Consider the following 23,324-nt stretch of genomic DNA (forward strand, 5'->3'; position numbering starts at 1 on the left):
TGAGGATGACAGAGCTGCCCTACCAGCTGGGTCCCAACGACTTCCTAGAACAGAGCCTACCTGCCCACCAGGGATGTTACAAAAGAGAAACAGACACCTGTGTTCTCTGAGCCACTGTGTTCCAGGGTTTCTTTGCTTACTATTAAAATATCTCCCAAAGTGTTTGTAATTTGCAAATTTCATTTGCAAACATGCTACATTTTCAAGGCAATCATTGATACATATTAATCAGGTCCAGCAGGGAATAAGAACACTACAGAAAGGTAAATGTTCTTTCATTTTCATATTATTGCAATAATAGAGACAAACAATTTCCAGAGCATGAGAAGGAAGCACTTGTAAGTGGAAGGCTCTGAAGTGAGCCAATTCTGGGATACAGCTTGTTTCTGTTCACCCTGCTTTACACCCTCCCGGATGAAGGAAAGGTGTTGAGGACTGGAGATAAATACTCTTCAGATTAAGTCATTGCGGAAAGTCTCTAAAGGACAAATGGATTTTACTGAGGAAAATCTATTCTACCCTATCTTAACATTTAAACATTTAAAGCATTTCAATTCATCCTTATCATGAGAATAATAAATGGGTGGACCTAAAACCATGCCCCAAAACTTCCTCACATCAAAGGAAACAAGCAGAGCAAGAAGGCAGCCTATGGAATAAGAGAAAATATTGGCAAATCATAGTATCTGATAAAGGGTCATTACCCAGAAAATATAAAGAACTCCTACGTGTTAACAACAACAACAAAAGCTGATTTAAAAATGCGCAAAGGACCCGAATAGACACTTCTGTAAAGAAGATGTATAAATGGCCAACAAGCACATGAAAACTCGCTCAATGCCAATAATCATCAGGGAAATGGAAATCAAAACCACAATGAGATACCATCTCAAACTCATTAGGATGGCTACTATCAAAACAAAAAACAGAAAAAAGTGTTGGCAAGGGGCTTCCCTGGTGGCGCAGTGGTTGAGAGTCCGCCTGCCAGTGCAGGGGACACGGGTTCGTGCCCCGGTCCGGGAAGATCCCACATGCCGCGGAGCGGCTGGGCCCGTGAGCCATGGCCGCTGAGCCTGCGCTTCCGGAGCCTGTGCTCCGCAACGGGAGAGGCCACAACAGTGAGAGGCCCGCGTACCGCTAAAATAAATAAATAAATTAATTAATTAAAAAAAAAAACCTTTAAAAAAAAAAAAAAAAAGTGTTGGCAAGGATGTGGAGAAACTGGAACCCTTGTGCACTGCTGCTGAGAATGCAATATGGTACAGCTCTATAGAAAATAGTACGGTGGTCCCTTAAAAAATTAAAAATAGAATTACCACATGACCCAGCGATTCCACTTCTGGATATATACCCAAAAGAACTGAAGGAGGGTCTCAAAGAGATATCTGTACATCTATTAGTCACAATAGCCAAAAGGTGGAAGCAAGCCAAGTATCTATCAGCAGATGAATGGAGAAATAAAATGTAATATATACATACAACTGAATATTATTCATCCTTAAAGAGGAAGGACGTTCTGACACATGCTACAACATGGACGGACCTTGAGGACATTATACTAAGTGAAATCAGCCAATCACAAAAGACAAATATTGTACGATTCCACTTACATGAGGTATATAGGGTAGGCAAATTCACTGACGGAAAATAGAATGGTGGTTGCCAGGTGCGGGAGGGAAGGATGGCAGTTGCTCAACGAGCACGGAGTTTCAGTTTGGGAAGAGGAAAGAAGTTCTGGAGACTGGCTGCGCAACAATGCGAACGTACTTCCAACACTACTGAGCTGTACCTTAAAAATGGTTACGACAGTACATTTCATGTGTGTACATTTTACTACAATTAAAAAACATTTAAACCATATCAAATTTGTTCTAAGGCCACCTTTATGTTTAACTCTTAGTAGAACATCAGGCACAAATAACATTTAAAGTGGAATCTTCTCAAGGCCCTAGCCCAGGAATACACAGTCCTACAGAGGAAAACACTTTCCTAAAAACGACAGAATGCTTCCCATGAAGGCAGAAATGGTCTCTAAGCCAAAACGTTTTAGAGGAATAAGGATATGTCTACTACATAATTCTGCATAATATAGAAATATTGAGAAATTAACATTAAAATATATGTATTATCTTCTACCAATTAACAGCTTTTAAAACATTGATTTCAATCTCAACAAGACTTCAAATCGGGTCAAGGTGAAGAGCTCCACGACCCGCTGTCACCTGTAGGTGGCAGTAAAAGCACAGTGTTTATGTCAAAACAACCTTGGATGTCGATCAGTATGGAACAGTGGAAAACATACATGAGCTTACACATGAGTGTAAGTCCTCCTGCATGAAATAAATTGTATTAACTTTTCTTATACATCAAATATTTATCTTGCCGAAATATCTTCACCCTAGGGCCTCTCCTCCACCAACTCTAATCTATCTCTTGTCTCACTCTTTTGCTTGATATTGTCTTTGTGATCATATCTATTTAGAAACATTAGGCGTTCATTTTGGCGGGACACCGTATAGTTTTCTTTTCTTTAGAAAAAGAAGCACACAAACACTTGTCAAATCAAAAAGCCTATTTACTGAGGGTCTACTGTGTGTGAAGCACTATGCTAGGTGCTCTGATACATGTGAAGACGAATGCACCAGGTCCTTGTCAACAAGACAGACACAAAATATGAAGAATAATACAGGAGATGAGAGTACGATCAAGGGATGAATAAAAACACAACTGTAAAAGAGAGAGCCATGGAAACCTCCAACTCCCAACTCTAAAAACCTAGGATTACTGATCCCCAAATAAAGAACTACATTAACATTAGAAGAATAAATCCTCCACTAGAGGCAAGGCTGAAGCCAAGGATCTATGTCCCTCCGTCCAAATGCACACCAGCAGGCCGCCCTGCAGGTCTCTGAGGGTGGTACTACCCACCCACTTCCTTCCCTTTTCTGTTAAGATACTATACAGATAGCACGGCTTGTTGATGGCAAGAGGCCATATGAGTTAAAAGCCATAAACTTCTCGTAAAGAATATCCATATGAAAAGCATTAACAATAAGGAGATACCATGGTTGCAAAAATGCAACTGATTTGTCACTGGAGCTAGACTAATTTTTAAGCATTAAGAGGGAGAGTTCTGGTAAACAACAATTCTGAGTAACGCAGATGAGTACAGATTTATTACCAAGGAAACAAAGAGCCCGCACAATTTTTATGTCTTCCTCTGCAGGCTGATTATAATGTCTCAAGGAGGTTCTCCACCACGAAGAACAACAGCTCTCCTGAGAGAGTGGCGGAGGGCAAGTGACAGAGTGGGCAGCCTTGCAGGCTTAGGAGCTGGGCAGCCCTGGACCCGGCCCATCCTCACAGCTGCACTTCCTGCTTGCCACTTACAAAAGTAATGGTTAAAGGAAAAAGGAAAAAGGAAAAAGTAGATAGGAAAATTAGTTGGAACAATCTAACAGTCTACTAGAAATGTTTGTTTAAATGTCTAAAGAATAAATAATATCAAATATGTTAAGAAGATTAAGTTGACTTAAAGATAAATTTTTTTTTTTTTTTTTGCGGTACGCGGGCCTCTCACTGCTGTGGCCTCTCCCGCCGCAGAGCACAGCCTCCGGACGCGCAGGCTCAGCGGCCATGGCTCATGAGCCCAGCCGCTCCGTGGCATGTGGGATCCTCCCGGGCCAGGGCACGAACCCGTGTCCCCTGCATCGGCAGGCAGACTCTCAACCACTGCGCCACCAGGGAAGCCCAAGATAAATTTTAAATAAGATTTAAAACATATACACTTAGGTGAACAACAAGGTCGTACTGTAGAGCACAGGGAACTATATTCAATATCCTGTAATAAACCATAATGGAAAAGAATATGAAAAAGAATATATAAATACATAATTGAATCACTTTGCTGTACACCAGAAGCTGACATTGTAAATCAACTATACTTCAATTAAAAAATTTTAAAAAAATACCCACTAAAGAAATCAACACAATAAAGGATATGAAAGGAAGGCAACGGCCAGGAATTAATGGGAACCCCACAGGGTTCTGGGTTCTCTGAGTTTCAAGTAGGACCCAAATACCAACAAACACATTCAAGGCTCCCTGCAATGAGGTCTGACTAAACGACTCCTGGACACATTTGGGGTTCCACCCAGAAGCTGTGAGGGCACAGAGGCCCAAGTACTATCCTACGTCTCTCATCTCCAGTCCTACAAAAATTCAAAAGGAGACAATGATAAAGTACTCACTGCAGTGGGAAGAGTTCCTTAGAAACTGTATAATGCCAGAGGTGGGAAGCCCTTCAAGAAAGCCTCATCCAAATTCCCCTTTCTTCCAGCTGGGAAGAGTCATGATCAGAGAAAATTAACTTTTAAAAACAATAACTCAGCTAATTAATGAGTAGCATAGACAGACCTCTTGCACTGTTATTCACTCCCAGTCTGAAAATTCCCAGGAAAAATATGCTGCAAAGAAAAAAAAGGTATTTCAGGCAGGAGAGAGACAATGAGAACTAGTACTTGGTGTCTAAAACATGTGCTTTGCACAAGCTATAAGAATGAGATGATTCACAGATAAGAAGAGATGATTCATAGATAAGAACAGATGATTCACAGATGAGATGAGACTCAAGGTGTTTAAAAAAAATTACTCATGGAAACAGCTTAGAAGAAGCAGATAGCCTCAAACCCAGTTTTGCCAACTCAAAGCCTAAGCTTTTTTAAAGAAACCTCTTTCATACAAAATGTAACACTCATACAGAAAAACCCAGCATGCTGGAAAAATCCACTTGCTTCTTTTCTCTTCTCCACCCTGCTCTGTTCCTGAGGCTGAGGGTACAGATTCCACCCAAAGGCTCAAGGGCCCCCTGGCTTCTGCTGAGTTCTGCTAGCGCCTCAGAGGACATCTGGGCAAGGAGGGGCCTGAGGCCAGGGTACTTACTCCCCTTGTTCCTTGTTACTTCACACTTACTGTTTCCAAGGCAGCTGACTCTCCAGGGGTGACCCCTCCAGGTTCTAGTAACCTCTCCCTTCCTTAATCTCTTTGGGCCTAAAGGTGGTGGGCACAACAAGGAAACGGTCCTGCCAAAGGTCCCCCTTTTGTCACTAGGTTCCATTCTTGTCATTAGATCTTTATACATAAGCCCTTGAATTATTCTAGTTTAAGTGTGTTATCTGTTTTCTCTTGAGACCCTTATAGATACAAGGGCAAAACAAAAATAGATTAATGAATTATCACACAACAAACACTAAAATAATTAGCACTCAGGTCAACAAACAGAACTTCCCAGCATCCTGGGAGCTCTCCCGTGTGCCCTACGTATTACATGCTCCCGCAACCCTATGCGCGAATCCCTAAACTCTTTATTTCAGTTTGGTCTGCTTTCTGAAATTCATATAAATGGAATCGTACAATATGAATTCCTTCACGTCTGGCTCTTTTCACTTAACAACATACGCACGAGATTCGCCTGTGTTGTTCCATGCGCCTTCTATGTGATTCATTTGGATTGTGAAAAGCAGTCAACTGCTTGTCGACACAACTGATCTATCCACTCTACAGTTGCTGAACATGTGGGTTGTCCCTAATTTGGAGTGATTAGAAATCATGCTACTGTGAACATTCCTATCTCTAACTCCTGGTGCACAGGAACACGCATTTCTACCTAGGAGTGGAATGTGAGTCATAGGGTGTATGCATCTTCATTTTAGTACTTAATATCCAACTGTTTTCCAAATTTAAGCTCCGACCAGCCAGGCGCAAGAGTTCCTGGTTGCTCTGTACCCTCACCAACACTTTTCTTTTTTTTAAAGTAGATCTTTATTGGAGTATAATTGCTTCACAATACTGTGTTAGTTTCTGTTGTACTCCAAAGTGAATCGGCCACATGCATACATCTATCCCCATATCCCCTCCCTCTTGCGTCTCCCTCCCACCCTCCCTATCCCACCCCTCTAGGTCGTTGCAAAGCACCAAGCTGATCTCCCTGTGGTATACTGCTGCTTCCCATTAGCTATTTTACATTCGGTAGCGTACATATGTCGATGTTACTCTCACTTTGCCCCAGCTTCCCCATTCCCCTCCGTGTCCTCAAGTCCATTCTCTATGTCTATGTCTTTATTCCTGCCCTGCCACTATGTTCATCGGTACCATTTTTTTTCTTAGATTCCATATATATGCGTTAGCATAAGGTATTTGTTTTTCTCTTTCTGACTTACTTCACTCTGTATGACAGACTCTAGGTCCATCTACCTCACTACAAATGACTCCGTTTCGTTTCTTTTTATGGACAAGTAATATTCCAGTGCTGGCTGAGTATATATAATGGAATACTACTCAGCCAGCACTTCTTGTTGTTAGTCTTTTTCACTGTAGCCATTTTGGTGAGTGGGTAGTAACATCCTTATTATGGTTTTAATTTTCGCTTCCCGATTACTTATGAGGTCCAGCATACTTATACATGTTTACCAACCTTTTGGATATACGCATTTTTGAGTGCTTAAAAGTCTTTGGCTCACTGAATGGCAGAGATCTCCCTCCCAAAATTAAACTTACAGGCTGACAGAATCCAGTTACAAAATCTTTCCTTGGGAATATCAACTCATTAGTGAGAAACAGGGAAAGGAAAGGATGGTCTCTTCCCTCAGAAGATTCTTTTGCTACAGATCAAATTACTATTCTGATTATTCTCTATTAAGTAGGACCAACTTCAACAAAATTTACTAAAACAAAGTACAATACCATAATACAGAAAGAGTACAACACAATCTCACAATCTGAGACTCCTGAGTAAATATCCCTGGGTTACACCATCCATACAACTATTGTGTCCTCAACATACTTTGCTGTTGGCATAATGGTTAAATTCAGTGAAGCATGTAAAGCACTTAGACCTCTGCTTAATGACTGTTCACCTCTGATAATACAGATAAGAGTAATAGCAGAGATAATAAAAAATCCTAAGTAACTTTTTAAACCAACAAACTTCAACCTATAGTCATGGAGTTACTTTTTAGTATACAGATGCCTGATACTAAAATCCTCCATCACACACACCAGTACACAAGTTTGGATTTAAGTAACTCAATAACACACCTCTCATTTCTTTACCAATCCTGACTCTCCACAATACCTTTTTCTTCTACGCTGCTACTTCACCATATTACTAGATATTTTCCCCTAGAAACTCATCTCCCTCTACATGTCTCCTTTAACTGTGAGACCAGAATCTGTAGGAGGTGGCCATGTACATCACAATAACCAGAGAGTTCCAATTTATTGGCTGTGCCTGGGGACCACTGAATGGCTCTCCACGCAGTTAATGAGACGTCACCCTGCAAACTCTTGGCCTGGGATTTCGGTGGGTCCAGGAATGATTTCACTGTCATGTTGATGCCTTCTCCTAAGATCCTCTAAGTGAAAGAATCTTTAATATCTTTAGGGAACTCTACTTTGATTGCCAATTTAGATCAATTTTATTTTTAGAATTAATTAATTATTTTATTTGTAGAATTATCTATCATTTTGGTTATCTGGGTTCAACTTGCTTGCTGTGAGGTAAGTAATCATCTGATTGCCCGTATGTCTGTAAAATTGTGAAACTGAACAAAAATTGCCAAGGAAAAGGAATTTGGGAAATGTTAAATTTATAATACAATTTAGGAAATCAAGTGGAAAGGAGGTCCATACTAATTTGGCTATAAGACTACAGTTGTAAGTTGCTGGATTTAAAATAAAATAGTTTTAAACAAATAGTATCTCAGTCTTCTTTATCCAGAAACCACTATTCAATATATCTGCCCCTCAAAAAAGAGCAGTTAAGTTTAGATGCAAGCTTGAAAAAGAAAGGGGTATGGCACAAAGATTCCATAAGATCAAAGTGGGAGACCGTCAGGGCCAAATGATAAGATTTTCACCCTAGTTCGGGACTTCCCCCATGTCCCTCACCACCTCTCCTTTCTGGGGACTGGCTGTCTACCAACTGCTCTGGCTGTGTGTGCTGATGGCCACCTGAGCTGGGAAAGATAAACAGTAACTACAGTGGGCCCCTCATCACAATACTGGTCTGAGGAACTAGGATAAGCCTCACTAACACTTGCTGAGGTACAGAGAAATGTGTTAAGAATGAGAAATACAATTTTATCTGTGGCAGAGACAAATCTCTGATATAACATCACGTTTTCTTTTTTTTTTTTAATATTTATTTATTTGGCTCTGTCGGGTCTTAGTTGTGGCGCACAGGCTCTCTAGTTGTGGTGAGCGGGCTCTAGAGGGCATGGGCTTAGTTGCCCCACAGTATGTGGGATCTTACTTAGTTCCGCGACCAGGGACTGAACCTGTGTCCCCCGCACTGGAAGGTGGATTCTTAACCACTGGGAAGTCCCAAAGAGCATGTTTTTATAATGAGGATTTACTGTGTCTATTAACAACAGGAGAGGCCACAACAGTGAGAGGCCCGCGTACCGCAAAAAAAAAAAAAAAAAAAAGGAGCTAAAACAGATGACTTTATAAAGTGAAGGAAACTCTGTGAAATCCCTCTTTTGCAAGGTGAAACATTTCTTTCATTCATATCCCAAAATAAGTAAGGAAATTAAAGCTGCATGAATATTGGTCCCCGAATGAGATAAGCTCCTCTATTTGAATAAAAATTTCATTAGGTTCAAGTATTAAAGAGGCAAACCAGACACTATAAAAGTTTAATTCTTTTTTTGCTACGCGGGCCTCTCACTGTTGTGGCCTCTCCCGTTGCGGAGCACAGGCTCCGGACACGCAGGCCATGGCTCACGGGCCCAGCCGCTCCGCGTCATGTGGGATCTTCCCGGACCGGGGCACGAACCCGCGTCCCCTGCATCGGCAGGCGGACTCTCAACCACTGCGCCACCAGGGAAGCCCCAAAGGTTTAATTCTTGATCCGTTGTTTACTTACTTGTTGCCAAATGGTTTGGGGGAAATTTTTTTTTAACTGTAATTCTTTTCCAACATAAAATTATTGTGTGACGAGCCACGAGCACAGACAACAATGCTAATTGCTGCAGGGTCATGGAGAGAAGGACAGTGGGTCTTGCCTCCAGTCTGCCTTGTGACTGGGGGGTTCCCCTCACATTAGCAAGTCAAAGTGTCCCTGATGCTGACACTGGGCTCAGTAATTCGACCCTCCATTTCTTCACCTTCTTTTTCAGTCACACATTCAACCAGTATTTACTAACTGACTGTTAAATACATACATATACAACACATGCAAACCCTTAAGGACCTCAACGTAGTGAAGGATAAAAGGCAAATAAACTCCCAATAATAATACAAACACAAGCCACTACAGGGGTAAGAATCCAGTGCTAAGGAACCTTACAGGGGCGAATAATCAACCAGCTTCAGGGGTCAGAGAAAACTTCCTAGGAAAGGCAGCATCTAAGCTAAAATTTTTAAGATAAATAGCAGCCGCCCAAGCCAAGAGATGGGAGTGCGGTGGGAAGGAATGTCACAGCTGTTGGTGGAACAGCCTGTGAAAGGCCAGGAGTAGGAGATCCCGTAAGGCTAAGATGGAGAGAAAGGTGGGACCCACCTTCAAGCTGTGCCCCTGGGTACCTCTCTCTGAGAGACTGGCAAGTCAGAAAAAAGAATCTCCCTGTGTACAAGGGGATTTGTCTTAATGAGATATATGCCTTCCCTGTGCCTGTTGATTTCAGCAGCACAGAGAACACTAATCAATACTGAATTTTAGAAGACCTGTCACAGGCTATATGAAATTAAGGCAATGAAAAGATTGGATCTGCAGATAAGAGGTTCCTATCTCCAAGTGAAATACCAAACTCCTAGCCTGCGTATGAAACATAACTCCATGTATAAAAAACTGGTTACTGTAATTCAGCAATGAGCAAATCATGTCTAGTGAATAAGTCAATGTAACCACCTCACAACGGGAAGTCTTTACAGCAGCTAGGGCAGAAAGGGGAGGGCCCTGAACTTGGCACAGAAGAGGCTGGGCCTGGTTGTCTGAGTTCTGCAGCAAGTCACTGGCCCTCTCTGGGCCTCAAATCCTCATTTACACAAGAAATAGCTGCTGTGGCTGTTGCTTGTGCTTCTAAAACCCATTACTCTGGCATTAACATAATTAAAAGTACTTTAATCACCAAAGGAAAGGATTTAAGCAATTTATAAGTCACAGATTTACTACGGTTTTGTCTGAGAAAAAAAAAAAAAAAACGGAGCATGTGCCCTCAAACTGTCTTAAATTAAAACACCAGTCAAGTTCATGTACCTTTTAAAGGCTGGTAAATCACGCATAACCAAGTATAAAGATGATTAAAATTTTAGTACAAGCAAAGGAAATTATGATTTTTTTTAAAGAAAAGAGAAAGTAAAAACTTTAATGTAACTAGGCAGGCAGGCAATGATTGGGGTTGCTCACTTCCCTTTTCGTTGGTCTCACTTCCCTTCTTAGGTTAAAATACTCCTAATATGTAAATTATTCCACTAAAGACTTCCAAAGTTCTTAACAATTTGTAGGGATGTTTTTGTAAAAGGAATTACTTCTAGACGTCCATGTGACAGAAAAGGGATATGAAGCATTGGGGACTTAATAAATAAAGCAAACCAAAGTAGGTAAAGGTATATGCAAAGCAGAAGCAAATAACTGAGGGTCCCAAAATTTCTACCATTTAGAAATGGTTTAGGGCTTCCCTGGTGGCGCAGTGGTTGAGAGTCCGCCTGCCAATGCTGGGAACATGGGTTCGTGCCCTGGTCCAGGAAGATCCCACATGCCGCGGAGCAGCTGGGCCCGTGAGCCACGGCCGCTGAGCCTGCGCGTCCAGAGCCTGTGCTCCACAACAGGAGAGGCCACAACAGTGAGAGGCCCACACACCGCAAAAAAAAAAAAAAAAAAAAAAAAAAAAATGGTTTAGCAGTAAAAAGTGGATATTCAATGATTTTAGGAACTTTGTAGTAAAGGGTTAACGCTGTTTGGAAGTTACCTACTAGGTGCCAGGTTAGCCCTTGGACTTCTCTGGTTTAGAGTCCTCAAAATTCTACCAGATGGGTATTATCTCTATTTTAGCACTATAGAAACTAAGCAGGAACAAAGGCTCAGAGTGCTTAAGTAACTAGACAAAGTCACACAGCTTAGAAACTAAGTTATACTATGAATTCTATTCAGTCAACATCAAATCTCATTCTCTTTCAACAGATGATGCAGACTTTAAGCACCAAGTAAACAAACTCAAGACATTTTCTCCTTTCTGTATGATTCTCTTAAATATAGGCCATCATTTCATGGGGAGATTATGCTAAGCATGACTTCATAAACAAATCATTTGTGAAAGAGAAAAACCACATCCAGGGCAAAGTCATAAGTTGAAAAAGCCTTATTTCAGAGAGTACTTCCTGAAAGAGACAAAGCAGCAATTACAGCTGAACAAGTACCAACTCCTATACCGAGTATTATATTTGAAACAACTTCTTAAAGCAACGGAAGAACCTAAAACAAAAGAAATACAGCATTTCTTAAATATACCATTTCTAGAAAGAGCTATTTTAACACAAGCAACTCAAAGAAATCCCTTTTACAGAACTGGGTATACAGAGAAATGTTCCTCTCAAACACAGCCTTTGATGGACAGGAGGTAAGTAGCATTTAATTAACTTCATCACAGATTATCAGAAATAATGCTGTACTTATTTACTAAATCTCAAAATCCTTGTTTTATTTTAATAATATATTACAGAAACTGTGTTGGTGAAGGACCCTCAAACGGGATATACTGTCATCTTCCTACATTATTAACATGTTGTTTCATTTATTTTCAATACTGTTTTACCTTAATAGTAAATGTAAGTTTTTTAAACTTAAAGAAAATGTTGATACAATAAATCATAAATATCGGAGTCTTTGTCACCTGGTTTCAATTACATTGTTTCACAGAATGTACTTAAAGTCTTTTAAGAAAAGACTAGCTAATCACGGAATCTAAAGCTTTTAAAATGCTGACTTAAAAGCCAATCACTTTTCAATATTTATCCAAAAATTTATCCGTGTGTACAGAGTACAACCTGTATGGTAATGCCTTTAAAACACATGCATCACACGTATCTTAGTTAACCTTAAGCAAATGAACACAACTGTTGGTGACATAAAGTCAGCTTGAACCCAATGAGGGGAAAAAGATTTACTCAAAAATGGTTTGTAAGTAAGGAATTTATGTGACAAAATTCGGGAATAAGGATGGGTGGAGGGAGTTCTGATACAAAAGAAAAAAGGATACAAAATGTCATTTACATTACAATTTTTACTATCTAAAAATTCATGGAAAGTTAATAATGAGTTAAGTCTCTAAAATTATTTTCCTTTGTATGATAATACTAGAGAGTTAATTTTTCTATGTAGTATTTTTCTCATTTTAGAGAAATTAATATTCTAGTCAACACAATATTTGGAAATTTTAATAAACACAGGCTTTTAAATATATAGAATTCTACTCCAAAATCATATTTAACCTAAATATCTGGCAAACTCGCTACAGTCAGGAAGGTAGGAAGGGAAGAAAGGAGGGAGAAGAAAACAAATTCATACCTTGTGTTTGTCCTCAGCAACTGCTCAAATTAATTTTAAATTACAGCCCATGATGCCACTACCAGATGGCTAACCTCCCCCAGTTTTCACTAAACAGAGACTCAGGGCTGAATGAGAGAGAGACCATTCTGCAAAGTGACATTTTTGAGGGAAACTTTTCTTACACCTCCATATTTCAAGGGGGATGCCACAAGGTTCCATCTCTTTGTAGCGAGTCTATTTTTAAAATCACTGTTGTTGATGTTATATCGTGGGTGATAGAAATTTCACACTGAGGGGGTCACAGCTAAACTCCCTTCCAGTAGAAATGGGCATTTGCGGGGGGTGGGGGGTGGAAATTAGTTTCTGCAAACACATAAAGTTACTGAGTGACTTCTTACTAATAACTATTTGTCTTTGATATTCCTTTTTTAAAATTAAATTTGACAAATAATACTTACGCTTCTGGATCTTGGTAGAGTGAGGGCATGAAAGTTACTATACTAGCAATATCTTTTTTTTTTTTTAGATAGGTACTTTATTTAATTAATTTATTTTTGGCTGTGCTGGGTCTTCGTTTCTGTGCGAGGGCTTTCTCTAGTTGCGGCAAGCGGGGGCCACTCTTCATCGCGGTGCGTGTGCCTCTCACTATCGCGGCCTCTCTTGTTGTGGAGCACAGGCTCCAGTCGCGCAGGCTCAGTAGTTGTGGCTCACGGGCCTAGTTGCTCCGCGGCATGTGGGATCTTCCCAGACCAGGGCTCGAACCCGTGGCCCCTGCATTAGCAGGCAGATTCTCAACCACTGTGCCACCAGGGAAGCCCATATACTAGCAATATCTTATTCTCAAGGTGTTGCTCTCCATGCACCACTGCAGCAGTGTAATCCGCTTCTGGGGCACTGGTAAACACCATCTGGAAGACTCAGCATTAGGCACTCCCAACTGTGCATTAAAACCTAGCCCATCTATTGTTTTAAGAGTCAAGTTCTTGTGGGACTTCCCTGGCAGTTCCAGGGGTTAAGACTCTGCACTCCCAGTGCAGGGGGTACGGGTTCGATCCCTGGTCGGGGAACTAAGATCCCTCATGCCACAAGGTGTGGCCAAAAAAAAAACAGAGAGAGTAAAAGTTCTTGATCTGTATACCATGGCACAAGACACTGCTGTTTCTAGACCTATGATAATCTAGAGAGAACATAATACTACGAAGAAGTGTTTGCCACTTAAAAAAAACAAAATGGTTTAATGGCCAATTAAGCAAGACTTCATTGACAAACTAGAGAGTGCTTGCTCTGGGTCACCCTGCCTAAGTTTCCTTCCTTCACTTATCCATCAATTCAGCAAATATTACTTACTGAGTATCTACTATGTACTCATCAGGCAGTGGGGATTTAGCAGTAAAAAGGAAAAGTTCCTGCTCTCAAATGAGAATTACTGTGAATATTCAGTAAGCAACCAGTTATATGGTTTTTTTAATTAGTTTTCTAATACATAATTTATATATTAAAATTATATTTAATGAGTAAAAATTCATTATTTGGACATTACTAATCTGGGTTACCAAATATTGAAACAGAATGAAGATGATAAAAGGTGGCAAACTATCAATATTTTCTAAGATTCAAACTTCAGAATGGCTTTTCCCCAATTAGTCCCAAACAAAGGATACCTACCATAGGCACAATTGTTACCCAATTTCACACTACAGAGAGGAAATGAATACATTTGCCAGTGCATCATGACACACCAGACCATCTTAATACACTGATATGTTAGTACATATTAGTAATAATACCTAGGGAGTGTATTTCTTAATAAACACTAAGACACATATATTGACTCTATGACATAAAATACTGTCAAAATTAAAATCCACTGATATGCCAAGTCGAGTGTGAGAACGTTAAGCATTTATTTTTTCAACAAAGAGTTTTATTCCTCTTATTCTTAACTATTTTCCAGTTTCTAAGTGTCATGCCCACAACAAGCTATAAGATGACCACCCCTCACAGTCAAGCTCAACCTGGCCCTTCTATCGACCCATATCCAGACGAATACAAAACAGCAGCCCTTGTCTTCTACAGCTGTATCTTCATAACTGGCTTATTCGTTAATGTCACTGCCTTATGGGTTTTCAGTTGTACCACCAAGAAGAGAACCACTGTAACCATCTATATGATGAATGTGGCACTACTGGACTTGATATTTATAATGAGCTTACCCTTTCGAATGTTTTATTATGCAAAAGGTGAATGGCCGTTTGGAGAGTACTTCTGCCAGATTCTTGGGGCTCTCACAGTGTTTTATCCAAGTATTGCTCTATGGCTTCTTGCTTTCATTAGTGCCGACAGATACATGGCCATTGTACAGCCGAAACACACCAAGGAACTTAAAAACACATGCAAGGCCATGCTAGCGTGTGTGGGAGTCTGGATAATGACCCTGACAACCACCATCCCACTCCTACTGCTCTATGAAGACCCAGATAAAGCCTCCAACCCTGCCACCTGCCTCAAGATTTCTGACATCATCCACTTAAAAGCTATTAATGCGCTGAACTTCACTCGACTGATTTTCTTTTTCTTAATTCCTCTGTTCATCATGATTGGGTGCTACTTGGTCATTATTCATAGTCTCCTTCACGGTAAGACATCTAAGCTGAAGCCAAAAGTCAAGAAGAAGTCTATACGGATCATTATCACGCTCATGGTGCAGGTGCTCGTCTGCTTCATGCCTTTCCACATCTGCTTTGCTTTCCTGATGCTGGGAGGGGAGGAGAACAGCTACAACCCGTGGGGAGCCTTTGCCACCTTCCTCATGAACCTCAGCACCTGTCTGGATGTGATTCTCTACTACATTGTTTCAAAACAATTTCAGGCTCGAGTCATTAGTGTCATGCTATACCGCAATTATCTTCGGAGCGTGCGCAGAAAGAGCTTCCGCTCGGGTAGTTTACGGTCCCTAAGCAACATAAACAGTGAAATGTTATGAACGGTCATTGCTTGTCTTCGATCTCTTTAAATTCACTTTACTAACTTAGGGTCAGTGGATATTCTGTATGATATCATCAAGTCCCTTCTCTCCCGAAAACAAATAATAAACTTTAAGAACTCTTCCTCCTTTGTGAGATCTTATTACTGTGGCAGCATAATTAAATACACTAAAGTATTTTAATAAATTCATTATCTTTACTTTTAAAACCTGTATAAAACATTTTCATGAATTACTGGGAGAAAAGCATCCAATTCGTGTTTCATATGCAAGCCTCATCTAAATACATAGTTGACTTTTTGGATTTAATTCTATGTGCAGGTGAGTCATGATGTCAATCAGGTCAGCAGGCAAAATATTGGAGCTATTGTTTGAAATAATTTGATTGAATTATTTTCCAACTAGATGCAGCTCCCTTTGGTCTAATTTATACTCCAAATTGGTGGTCTAAATCCAGTACTTTGTATTCTAAACACCAAACTTCCATGATTCCTACACAAACAACTATGTTCAACTCATCACTGTTACTGCTGCAGAGCAAAATTTGCAGAAGCAAGCACCTGAGGGTGCTGTAAAGGCCATTGCCATCAGCCCCCACCTACTCTAAATTCATTTTCCTTTGGAAACAGACTATAGTCATTCAATAAACACTTACTGAGAGCCGAGTATGCACCAGACTCTACTTGAGACTAGTCGGGGGGGAACTCCCTGGTGGCGCAGTGGTTAAGAATCTGCCTGCCAATGCAGGGGATACGGGCTCGAGCCCTGGTCCGGGAAGATCCCACATGCTGCAGAGCAACTAAGCCCATGCGCCACAACTACTGAGCCCACGTGCCACAACTACTGAAGCCCGTGGGCCTAGAGACCGTGCTCCGCAACAAGAGAAGCCACCGCAATGAGAAGCCCGCGCACCACAATGAAGACCCGATGCAGCCAAAAATAAATAAAATAAAATAAATAAATTTATTTAAAAAAAGGACAATTAGTCCTGCCAAAGGGCAACAGGGTGCAGAAAGAAAACCAGCAGGTACGAGAATACAAATACATAGCATGTTAAGAAAGCTGAATGACTGATGGGGGAGTGGCTTGAAACATTGGACTGGGGTCAGATTATGAGGGCTTTGAAGGGAAAGAAACAAACAACAATATATGGGGTGGGGAGGCTGCTACTGCTAGGATGTCTGCATAGGTGACCTTACTTAGTTCCCTCCACTGCCCTGTGAATTACAGAGTATGAGCCCCAATTTACAGATGAGGGAAGTTGAGAGAAGTAACTTGCTCAAGATGACACACAAATAATACATGGCAGAGCTGGAATCTCAGGTAAATTGGTCTATGTGATGGCAAAGTCTAAGCCATCTGTACTATTCTAGATGGCCCTGATGCCACCTTGAAGAAGCTTGATTTTTATCCTGAAGAAAATAAGGACTTAGAGGTTTTTAAAAGGAAGATTAGCATGGTCAAACTTCTATTTTAGAAAGATAACTTCTGAAAACATTGCATGAAATACTTTGGAATTGATAGGAAGACTAGTTGGAGAATTACTGCAAAAATCTAGGCAAGAAAAGACTAGTTAAGACCGGGATAACGACAGATGGAGTCAAGGAGATGCGATGAAAAGCTGACTTACATAGGACTTCGAATGAATAAAAGTCGGTGCCCTACGCCACTGATGAGAAGAGGGAAAGATTTCCAGCTTGGATGACTGAGTAGATGAAAACGCCATTAATTAAAATATGGAGTACAGAAGGAGGAGGAGATAAGAGTGCAAAAAGAGAGGTGATCAGAGGAGGTAAGAGCTTCTGAACATGATGAATTTTCCTTGAGTCTTAGAAGTCACTAGGAAATATGACTGAAGAAAGATCAAGAAAGCAATATGGACTGGAAATAGAGAGCTGGGAAACAAATAACAGATGCTAACTGTAGTTGAAGTCGTGGGGGTGGACGCGACGGCACAGAGAGAGCACCTGGAGTAAGCTTGAGAAAGGAGCTGCAAAGAGTAAAGGAGGTCAAAGAGGACCAGGAGAGAGTAGTGTGCTAGGATTCAGGCGAGCAGGTTATTTCATGAAATAATGGGATGTCAAAAGCATTTAATGTGCCACTGAAAGGTCAGATAAGACAAGTGAAAACAAGCCACTGGCTTTAGGAATTAGTTGGATACTGGTGACCTTTATAAGAGAAGTTTTAATAGTGGTGAGGTTAAAAAAGAGAGAGAGAGAATTAAATAAGAAGTGAAGAATTGCAGGAAGTGCAGGTAAACTTGGCATTGATGAGAAAGAAAAAGGTAACAAGACATTATATGGAAAACACTGCAAATTATAAAACACATTGACTAAAAAAGTTTCCTCTCCTGAGTTTTTGAAGCTTTGCTTACCATCAAATAAAAGATATATTTACAAAATGCAAAGTTTATTGAAGTAAAGATTTAGGTTCCAAGAAGTCTATGTTTGAGAACGCGTCAAGATTCAAAAAAGCTATATTATAATGTTTCATGATTTAAAAGGAAAGAGAAATATATTCTCATTCAGGTGATGTCTGAATTAACATTCACACTGTCTTTCAAAGGGGATCCTATAACTTTTGAATTTACTCAAATTTTCAATTCTTGCTACTAGCTAAGATTTAAATAGGTAAAAGCCTTCTGGCCTTAAGAATTAGTAAAAACATTGCCACCAACTTCAAAATTGAATCAATCTTCCTTATACGTACCAGTCACGATTCCATAAAGAAATAAGTGTCATTCATTCAAAGAAATAACTGTCATTCAACTCAATGTGCAATAGAAAAAAAAAAGTCATCACACAAGGGGACGATGTAAATAAGAATTAAAAGCTATGTTACTACCCATCCACTAAATTTATTCTAACACAAACATACACGATACACATAACCCTTCTACAACTCAGTAGGCCTTATAAAGAACCAAAAAGAATTGGCCTCAATGAGAAACGTTAGGGGAAAACTAATGATTTAGTAATGCTACTTCTTTTCTGAATCAACATGGAATCATTCCTAATGACTACACTATTTACCACAACAGCAGAATAGTCAACTTAAACTTCTTAGTCTAACTGCAATTACAACCCGTAAAACTAAAAAACTGCATAATTATGACACAGAACTTTATGTGTCTCCATTAAAATATTATTCAGAATCATACATTATTAAGACAACTAAACATCAATACTCATGCCAATAATTCAGTAAATCCCACGAAGGGCAGCTATTACCATAAATATTAACAATGTAAGTGTGAGAGCTATAAGATCACTAACCGTATTCTAAAAATAGAGATCCAAAGTGAGTCTAAATCAAGGTACTTGCAATAGCCTAACAGTTCTCAAAAATATATACTGAAAATTAAAATAAGGCTGAAGTTAGTACACACAAATTTTAAATATATGTTCTTTATTTTATAGTATCTCATATCTTAAAAACCGTCTCAGAAACTTAATTCAGAGATGCTTCAAAGGCATTTATATGTGCTAACAACTCTGCTCCTAAATGCCAATTATTTCATAAATTAATACATGTTTTCTCATTTTGTTTTTAAAGAAAACCAACACAATATGAAAGCACAGACACTCTATGAGTTAGGTTGCCCACTGCAGATTGGCTACAAAGTTATAATCTATATACTGATTTTCTTTTACCTTTGGTGGAAATATATAAACAATATAATTTAAGAAAAGCATCATTCTTCAGAAGCTTAACTTCAGACAAATAAATTTTGTTTCCTAATCTAATTAATTAAATTTTGTATTTTTATGTTTAATTAGTTAACAAAGTTACAAAGACAAAATTTCACTATGAAAACACAATTGTCTTCAGGACCAGAAGAGAAAATTCATTAAAAATTCTCTAAAATATGAGATTTGAAAGCTAAAATAAAAGAGTGAGTGTAAAACAGATTCTGTGTCAAGAACATAATGAAAATGTTAAGTATACACTGGAATTTTTACATATAAAATCAATTTTACTATATCTAAAAGTTTAAAATATTCTCTTACTGACTTTCATGTATAATAATGCTTTAAGTCAGATTTAAGTAGTTATGAATTAAGCTAATATTTGATAGCTACTTACAATCCAGAAGGCAAATTCCTGGCTGCAGTGATACCAAAGGAATACCGCACAGCTTCAACGAGGATAAAGTCACCCACCGCTGACAAAACCCAGGAACCCAGCAGAAAGGACTAAAAATAAAACAGGAAGAACATTATAGAGATGAGTCTTCTAAAAATAAACTAACATTTATTTAATTAGAACCAGCTCAGGTATATATATATTTTTTAAAGTTTGTTTTTTGTTTGAATAGACTTTTCAAAGTGAGGGAGTAAAACCATATTGGTCAAATGTATTAACTTCCATAATTTCTAAGTATGTTGAAGAAAAGATATTTATAGCATGACTTATTTTTACAACTAATACACAAACCATTAAGCAAAATAAGTGATTAGAATTTTATTAAAATAAAAATCCTTATTAAAATGGTTATTGCTGGGCTTCCCTGGTGGCGCAGTAGTTGGGAATCTGCCTGCCAATGCAGGGGACACAGGTTCGAGCCCTGGTCCAGGAGGATCCCACATGCGCAGAGCAGCTGGGCCTGTGCGCCACAACTGCTGAGCCTGTGCTCTGGAGCCCGTGAGCCACAAGTACTGAAGCTCGCGTGACTGGAGCCCGTGCTCCGCAGCAAGAGGGGCCACCGCAATGAGAGGCCCGTGCACCGCAACGAAGAGTGGCTCCCACTCGCCGCAACTAGAGAAAGCCCGTGCGCAGCAACAAAGGCTCAGTGCAGCAAAAAAAAAAAAAAAGTTATTGCCCACTCACACTGATATTATTATCTGTTATCATCATTATTATTTTATTATGCTAATCGCTTAAATTAAAATTTTTTCTTTGGCTATTGTCCATGTTCCAAATCAGACAGAGGAGCATGTAATAAAAAGATAATTGTTAATGAAACACCAAGCTTAACAAAATAAAACTATTTAAAAACAAGAAAACAGAAACATTTTTTTCTATAACCTAAGTAGCAAAGGGAAAATACATAAAAACTTACTGCAAATTTTCTGCTTCCATATCTTCTTTCAAATATCCTAAAATTATAAATAAGCAGACTACTGCAGAAAGTATCTTTCAAGTCAAGGCAAATTATTCTTCCACAAATCAACCTCCAAATCTAGATGGGGATTTAAAAAAGAATAACAAATAGGAGTAAGATTTATTCAGGTCTCTTCCTTGGCACATTTATTACGTTTACGTTATACTGCTTATTTTTAATACTCTAAGCTCAGATTCCCCAAGGTAGAACTGAAACTCTCCATATCTCTGTAGCAGCTCTTAGAAATGCACACTGAGGGCTCCTTAAGAGGTTCTGCCAGGAGAGTGTGGCTATTTGCACTCCTAGACAGAGGGTGACTGTCCTCCATCCAGGCAGGTCCCACCTCTAGAGCACAAATGCCCACAAAGTGGTACAGGAGAAGGGGACTGTTGCCAACTTAGCCAGGTGAACCAAATTAACCCCCCAAACAGAAAGGTACCAACTCAGGGCCACAGGGTCCTGACATTGCCTTACAGCAGTGGTTCTCAGGGCTGGCCATATGCTAGAATCCCCTGGGGATCTTTCTAAAAAAGTACACCAATGCCCAGGCCCCACCCCTAGGCTCCCTGACTCAGCTGGTCTAGGGTGAGGTCTTGGCATCAAAAAAAAAAAACCAAAAACCAAAAAACAAAAAACACTTTATGTAGGTTATTCTACTGTGCAGACAGGATTAAGAATCATTGTATTACAGCAACTGAAATCATACTGAAGCTCTATTATATTCCAACAGAAAGCAGCAGTATGGATAAATAACTGAATCACAGGAACTTGGCAAAGCCCACCTAAGCAATGGCATTAATGACATCCCTATGAAGAAAAGATGTCAGTGCTCAAGAATGGATTATCATGCTTAAAATGGCTAATCAAGTATTTAGCAAAGAAAAGTGGCAGGTTATAACCATAATTTGCACTAACACTCTCTGATATTGTGATTTATAATAAGAAATATATTTTGGTCTTTGCCATTGGAATTTCCAAAGTGAAGAAAGCTATAACGGTGTCTTTTGTCATGTTAATGAGGTGACTTTTGGAAGCACCTAAGAATGGCGGCTGGCTTCCAGGGGAACCAACCTTGTGATTTAGAAGGTGGGAATTTTCAGTCCCACACCCTGACCTCCGGGGAGGGAGAGGGGCTGGAGGGTGGATCAACTGCCAATGGCCAGTGTTAATCAATCCTGCCTATATAATGAATCTCCATAAAAACCCAAAAGGACAGGGTTCTGAGAGCTTCCTGGGTGATGAACATGTGAAGATCTGAGGAGAGTGGGGCTCAGAGAGAGCACGGCAGCTCCGCACCCTTTCCCCTTACCTTGCCCTATGCATCTCTTCCATCTGGATGTTCATCTATATCCTTTAATAATAAACTGGTAATCCAGTACATAAAATGTTTCTCTGAGTTCTGTGAACTGTTCTAGCAAATTAATTGAGCTCAGGGAGGGGGTCGTGGGATTTATAGCCGTTTGGTCAGAAGTCCAAGTAACTACCTGGGCTGGTGACTGGCATCTGAAGTGCGAGCGCAGTGGGCAGTCCTGTGGGACTGAGCCCTAACCCTGTGGAATCTGATGCTCTCTGGGAAGATGGCATCAGAACTGAGTTCAACTGTAGGACACCCAAGTTGGTGTCTGAGAATTGCTTATTGTTGGTGTGGGGAAATCCCTGCCAAGCTGGAAATGGTACCGAATACCCCTTTTGCACTCCAACTCACAGACAAGACCCAGCACCAGCATTTTTCATGTGATCAACCCATAAATCTTGAAAGCCACAGACTTCTGCTCTTCCCACCAGCAAAAACCCAAGAGAAATTTCCTACTTGGTTTAATTACCACTATAAAAGTAATTCACAGACTCTCAATCTATTAGAGCTGAGAGAGCTTAGCTCCTCTAACAGATATTCAAACTGAGGCAAGTTTTTGAAAATGTTAAGTATGCATGCTAATCATACAAAAAACAGATTTAACATTGTTTAATTCTCTTGAAATTAAAAGTTGCATTTCCATGAGTAAAAACTGAAGCTGAAAAGAGATGTGTAAAAGGAAATACTGCAACTGCTTCATTATAATCTGCTTTGCTGAAATTATCAATAAATACAACTAGAGAAGTTACTTGTTAGTGGAATATTAATAATAAATAATATTTCTTACAAATTTAGAGGCTTTGAGAGACTAAGAATGGCAGGAAGAAAGGCAAATCAAAGAAGTCCTGCCTTCTCCCCTCCCAGAGGCCAGTGGAGCGGAGCTCACCTGGAAGTCATCCTTGACTGCCTGAAGGTCGTACACAAAGAACCTCTGGCAGTGTGGAAGGAGGAGGGCCAGCAGGAGGGACAGGGCACTGGGGACCAGTAAAAGACCCTTGGACACAGGTGCTCTGTCTGGAGGGAAAAACAAAACTGCTTTCAGAATGACTGTCCCTAAGATTTTAAAAACCACACAACTGAAAAGCAAGATAATTCACTTCTTTTGAATTAGAATGAAGACAAAGTTCACACACTCTGGAATTTAATTCTTATTAACATATATTTTCAAAACATCCTTCCTGCAGAGGTAAGTGATCAAACGGCACTGGAAAACAAGTGAAATTGGCTGATGGGGGCTTCACTGTCATCTGGCTCTTATACGAGACCAAACCAAGTTTACTTACATGGAATACCTTTTTAGAAAACGGTCACCAAAGTATAGAGAAATAGACAGGGG

The 23,324-nt window shown here is 39.8% G+C and overlaps 2 protein-coding genes across 3 annotated transcripts in view; one reads left to right on the forward strand and one right to left on the reverse strand.

Moving 5' to 3' along the window:
• Window positions 1-23,324, reverse strand: part of UBAC2 (UBA domain containing 2) — a 153,902-nt gene that overhangs the window by 105,427 nt on the left and 25,151 nt on the right. For both annotated transcript variants that reach the window (XM_024739744.1, XM_024739738.1), the window contains exons 2-4: window positions 22,875-23,002; window positions 20,593-20,712; window positions 19,617-19,726 (exon numbers count right to left, since the gene is read on the reverse strand). In XM_024739744.1, coding sequence (XP_024595512.1) covers window positions 19,617-19,726; window positions 20,593-20,712; window positions 22,875-23,002 — 358 coding nt within the window. The remainder of the gene's footprint in view (window positions 1-19,616; window positions 19,727-20,592; window positions 20,713-22,874; window positions 23,003-23,324) is intronic.
• On the forward strand, window positions 11,391-15,654 carry GPR18 (G protein-coupled receptor 18). Its single transcript, XM_024739728.1, has 2 exons — window positions 11,391-11,618; window positions 14,502-15,654. The coding sequence occupies exons 1-2, from the start codon at window positions 11,583-11,585 to the stop codon at window positions 15,528-15,530; spliced, it is 1,065 nt and encodes a 354-aa protein (XP_024595496.1). The 5' UTR covers window positions 11,391-11,582; the 3' UTR covers window positions 15,531-15,654.

The sequence above is a fragment of the Neophocaena asiaeorientalis genome, unplaced genomic scaffold, assembly GCF_003031525.2.
Source record: "Neophocaena asiaeorientalis asiaeorientalis breed wild unplaced genomic scaffold, Neophocaena_asiaeorientalis_V1.1 scaffold9, whole genome shotgun sequence".
Lineage (NCBI taxonomy): Eukaryota > Metazoa > Chordata > Mammalia > Artiodactyla > Phocoenidae > Neophocaena > Neophocaena asiaeorientalis.

Coding starts and splice junctions, on each gene's coding strand:
- GPR18 (XM_024739728.1), top strand. CDS start 11,583: ATGTTCCTCTCAAACACAGCCTTTGATGGACAGGAG. Junction 11,619..14,501: donor CAGCCTTTGATGGACAGGAG/GTAAGTAGCATT, acceptor ACTATTTTCCAG/TTTCTAAGTGTCATGCCCAC.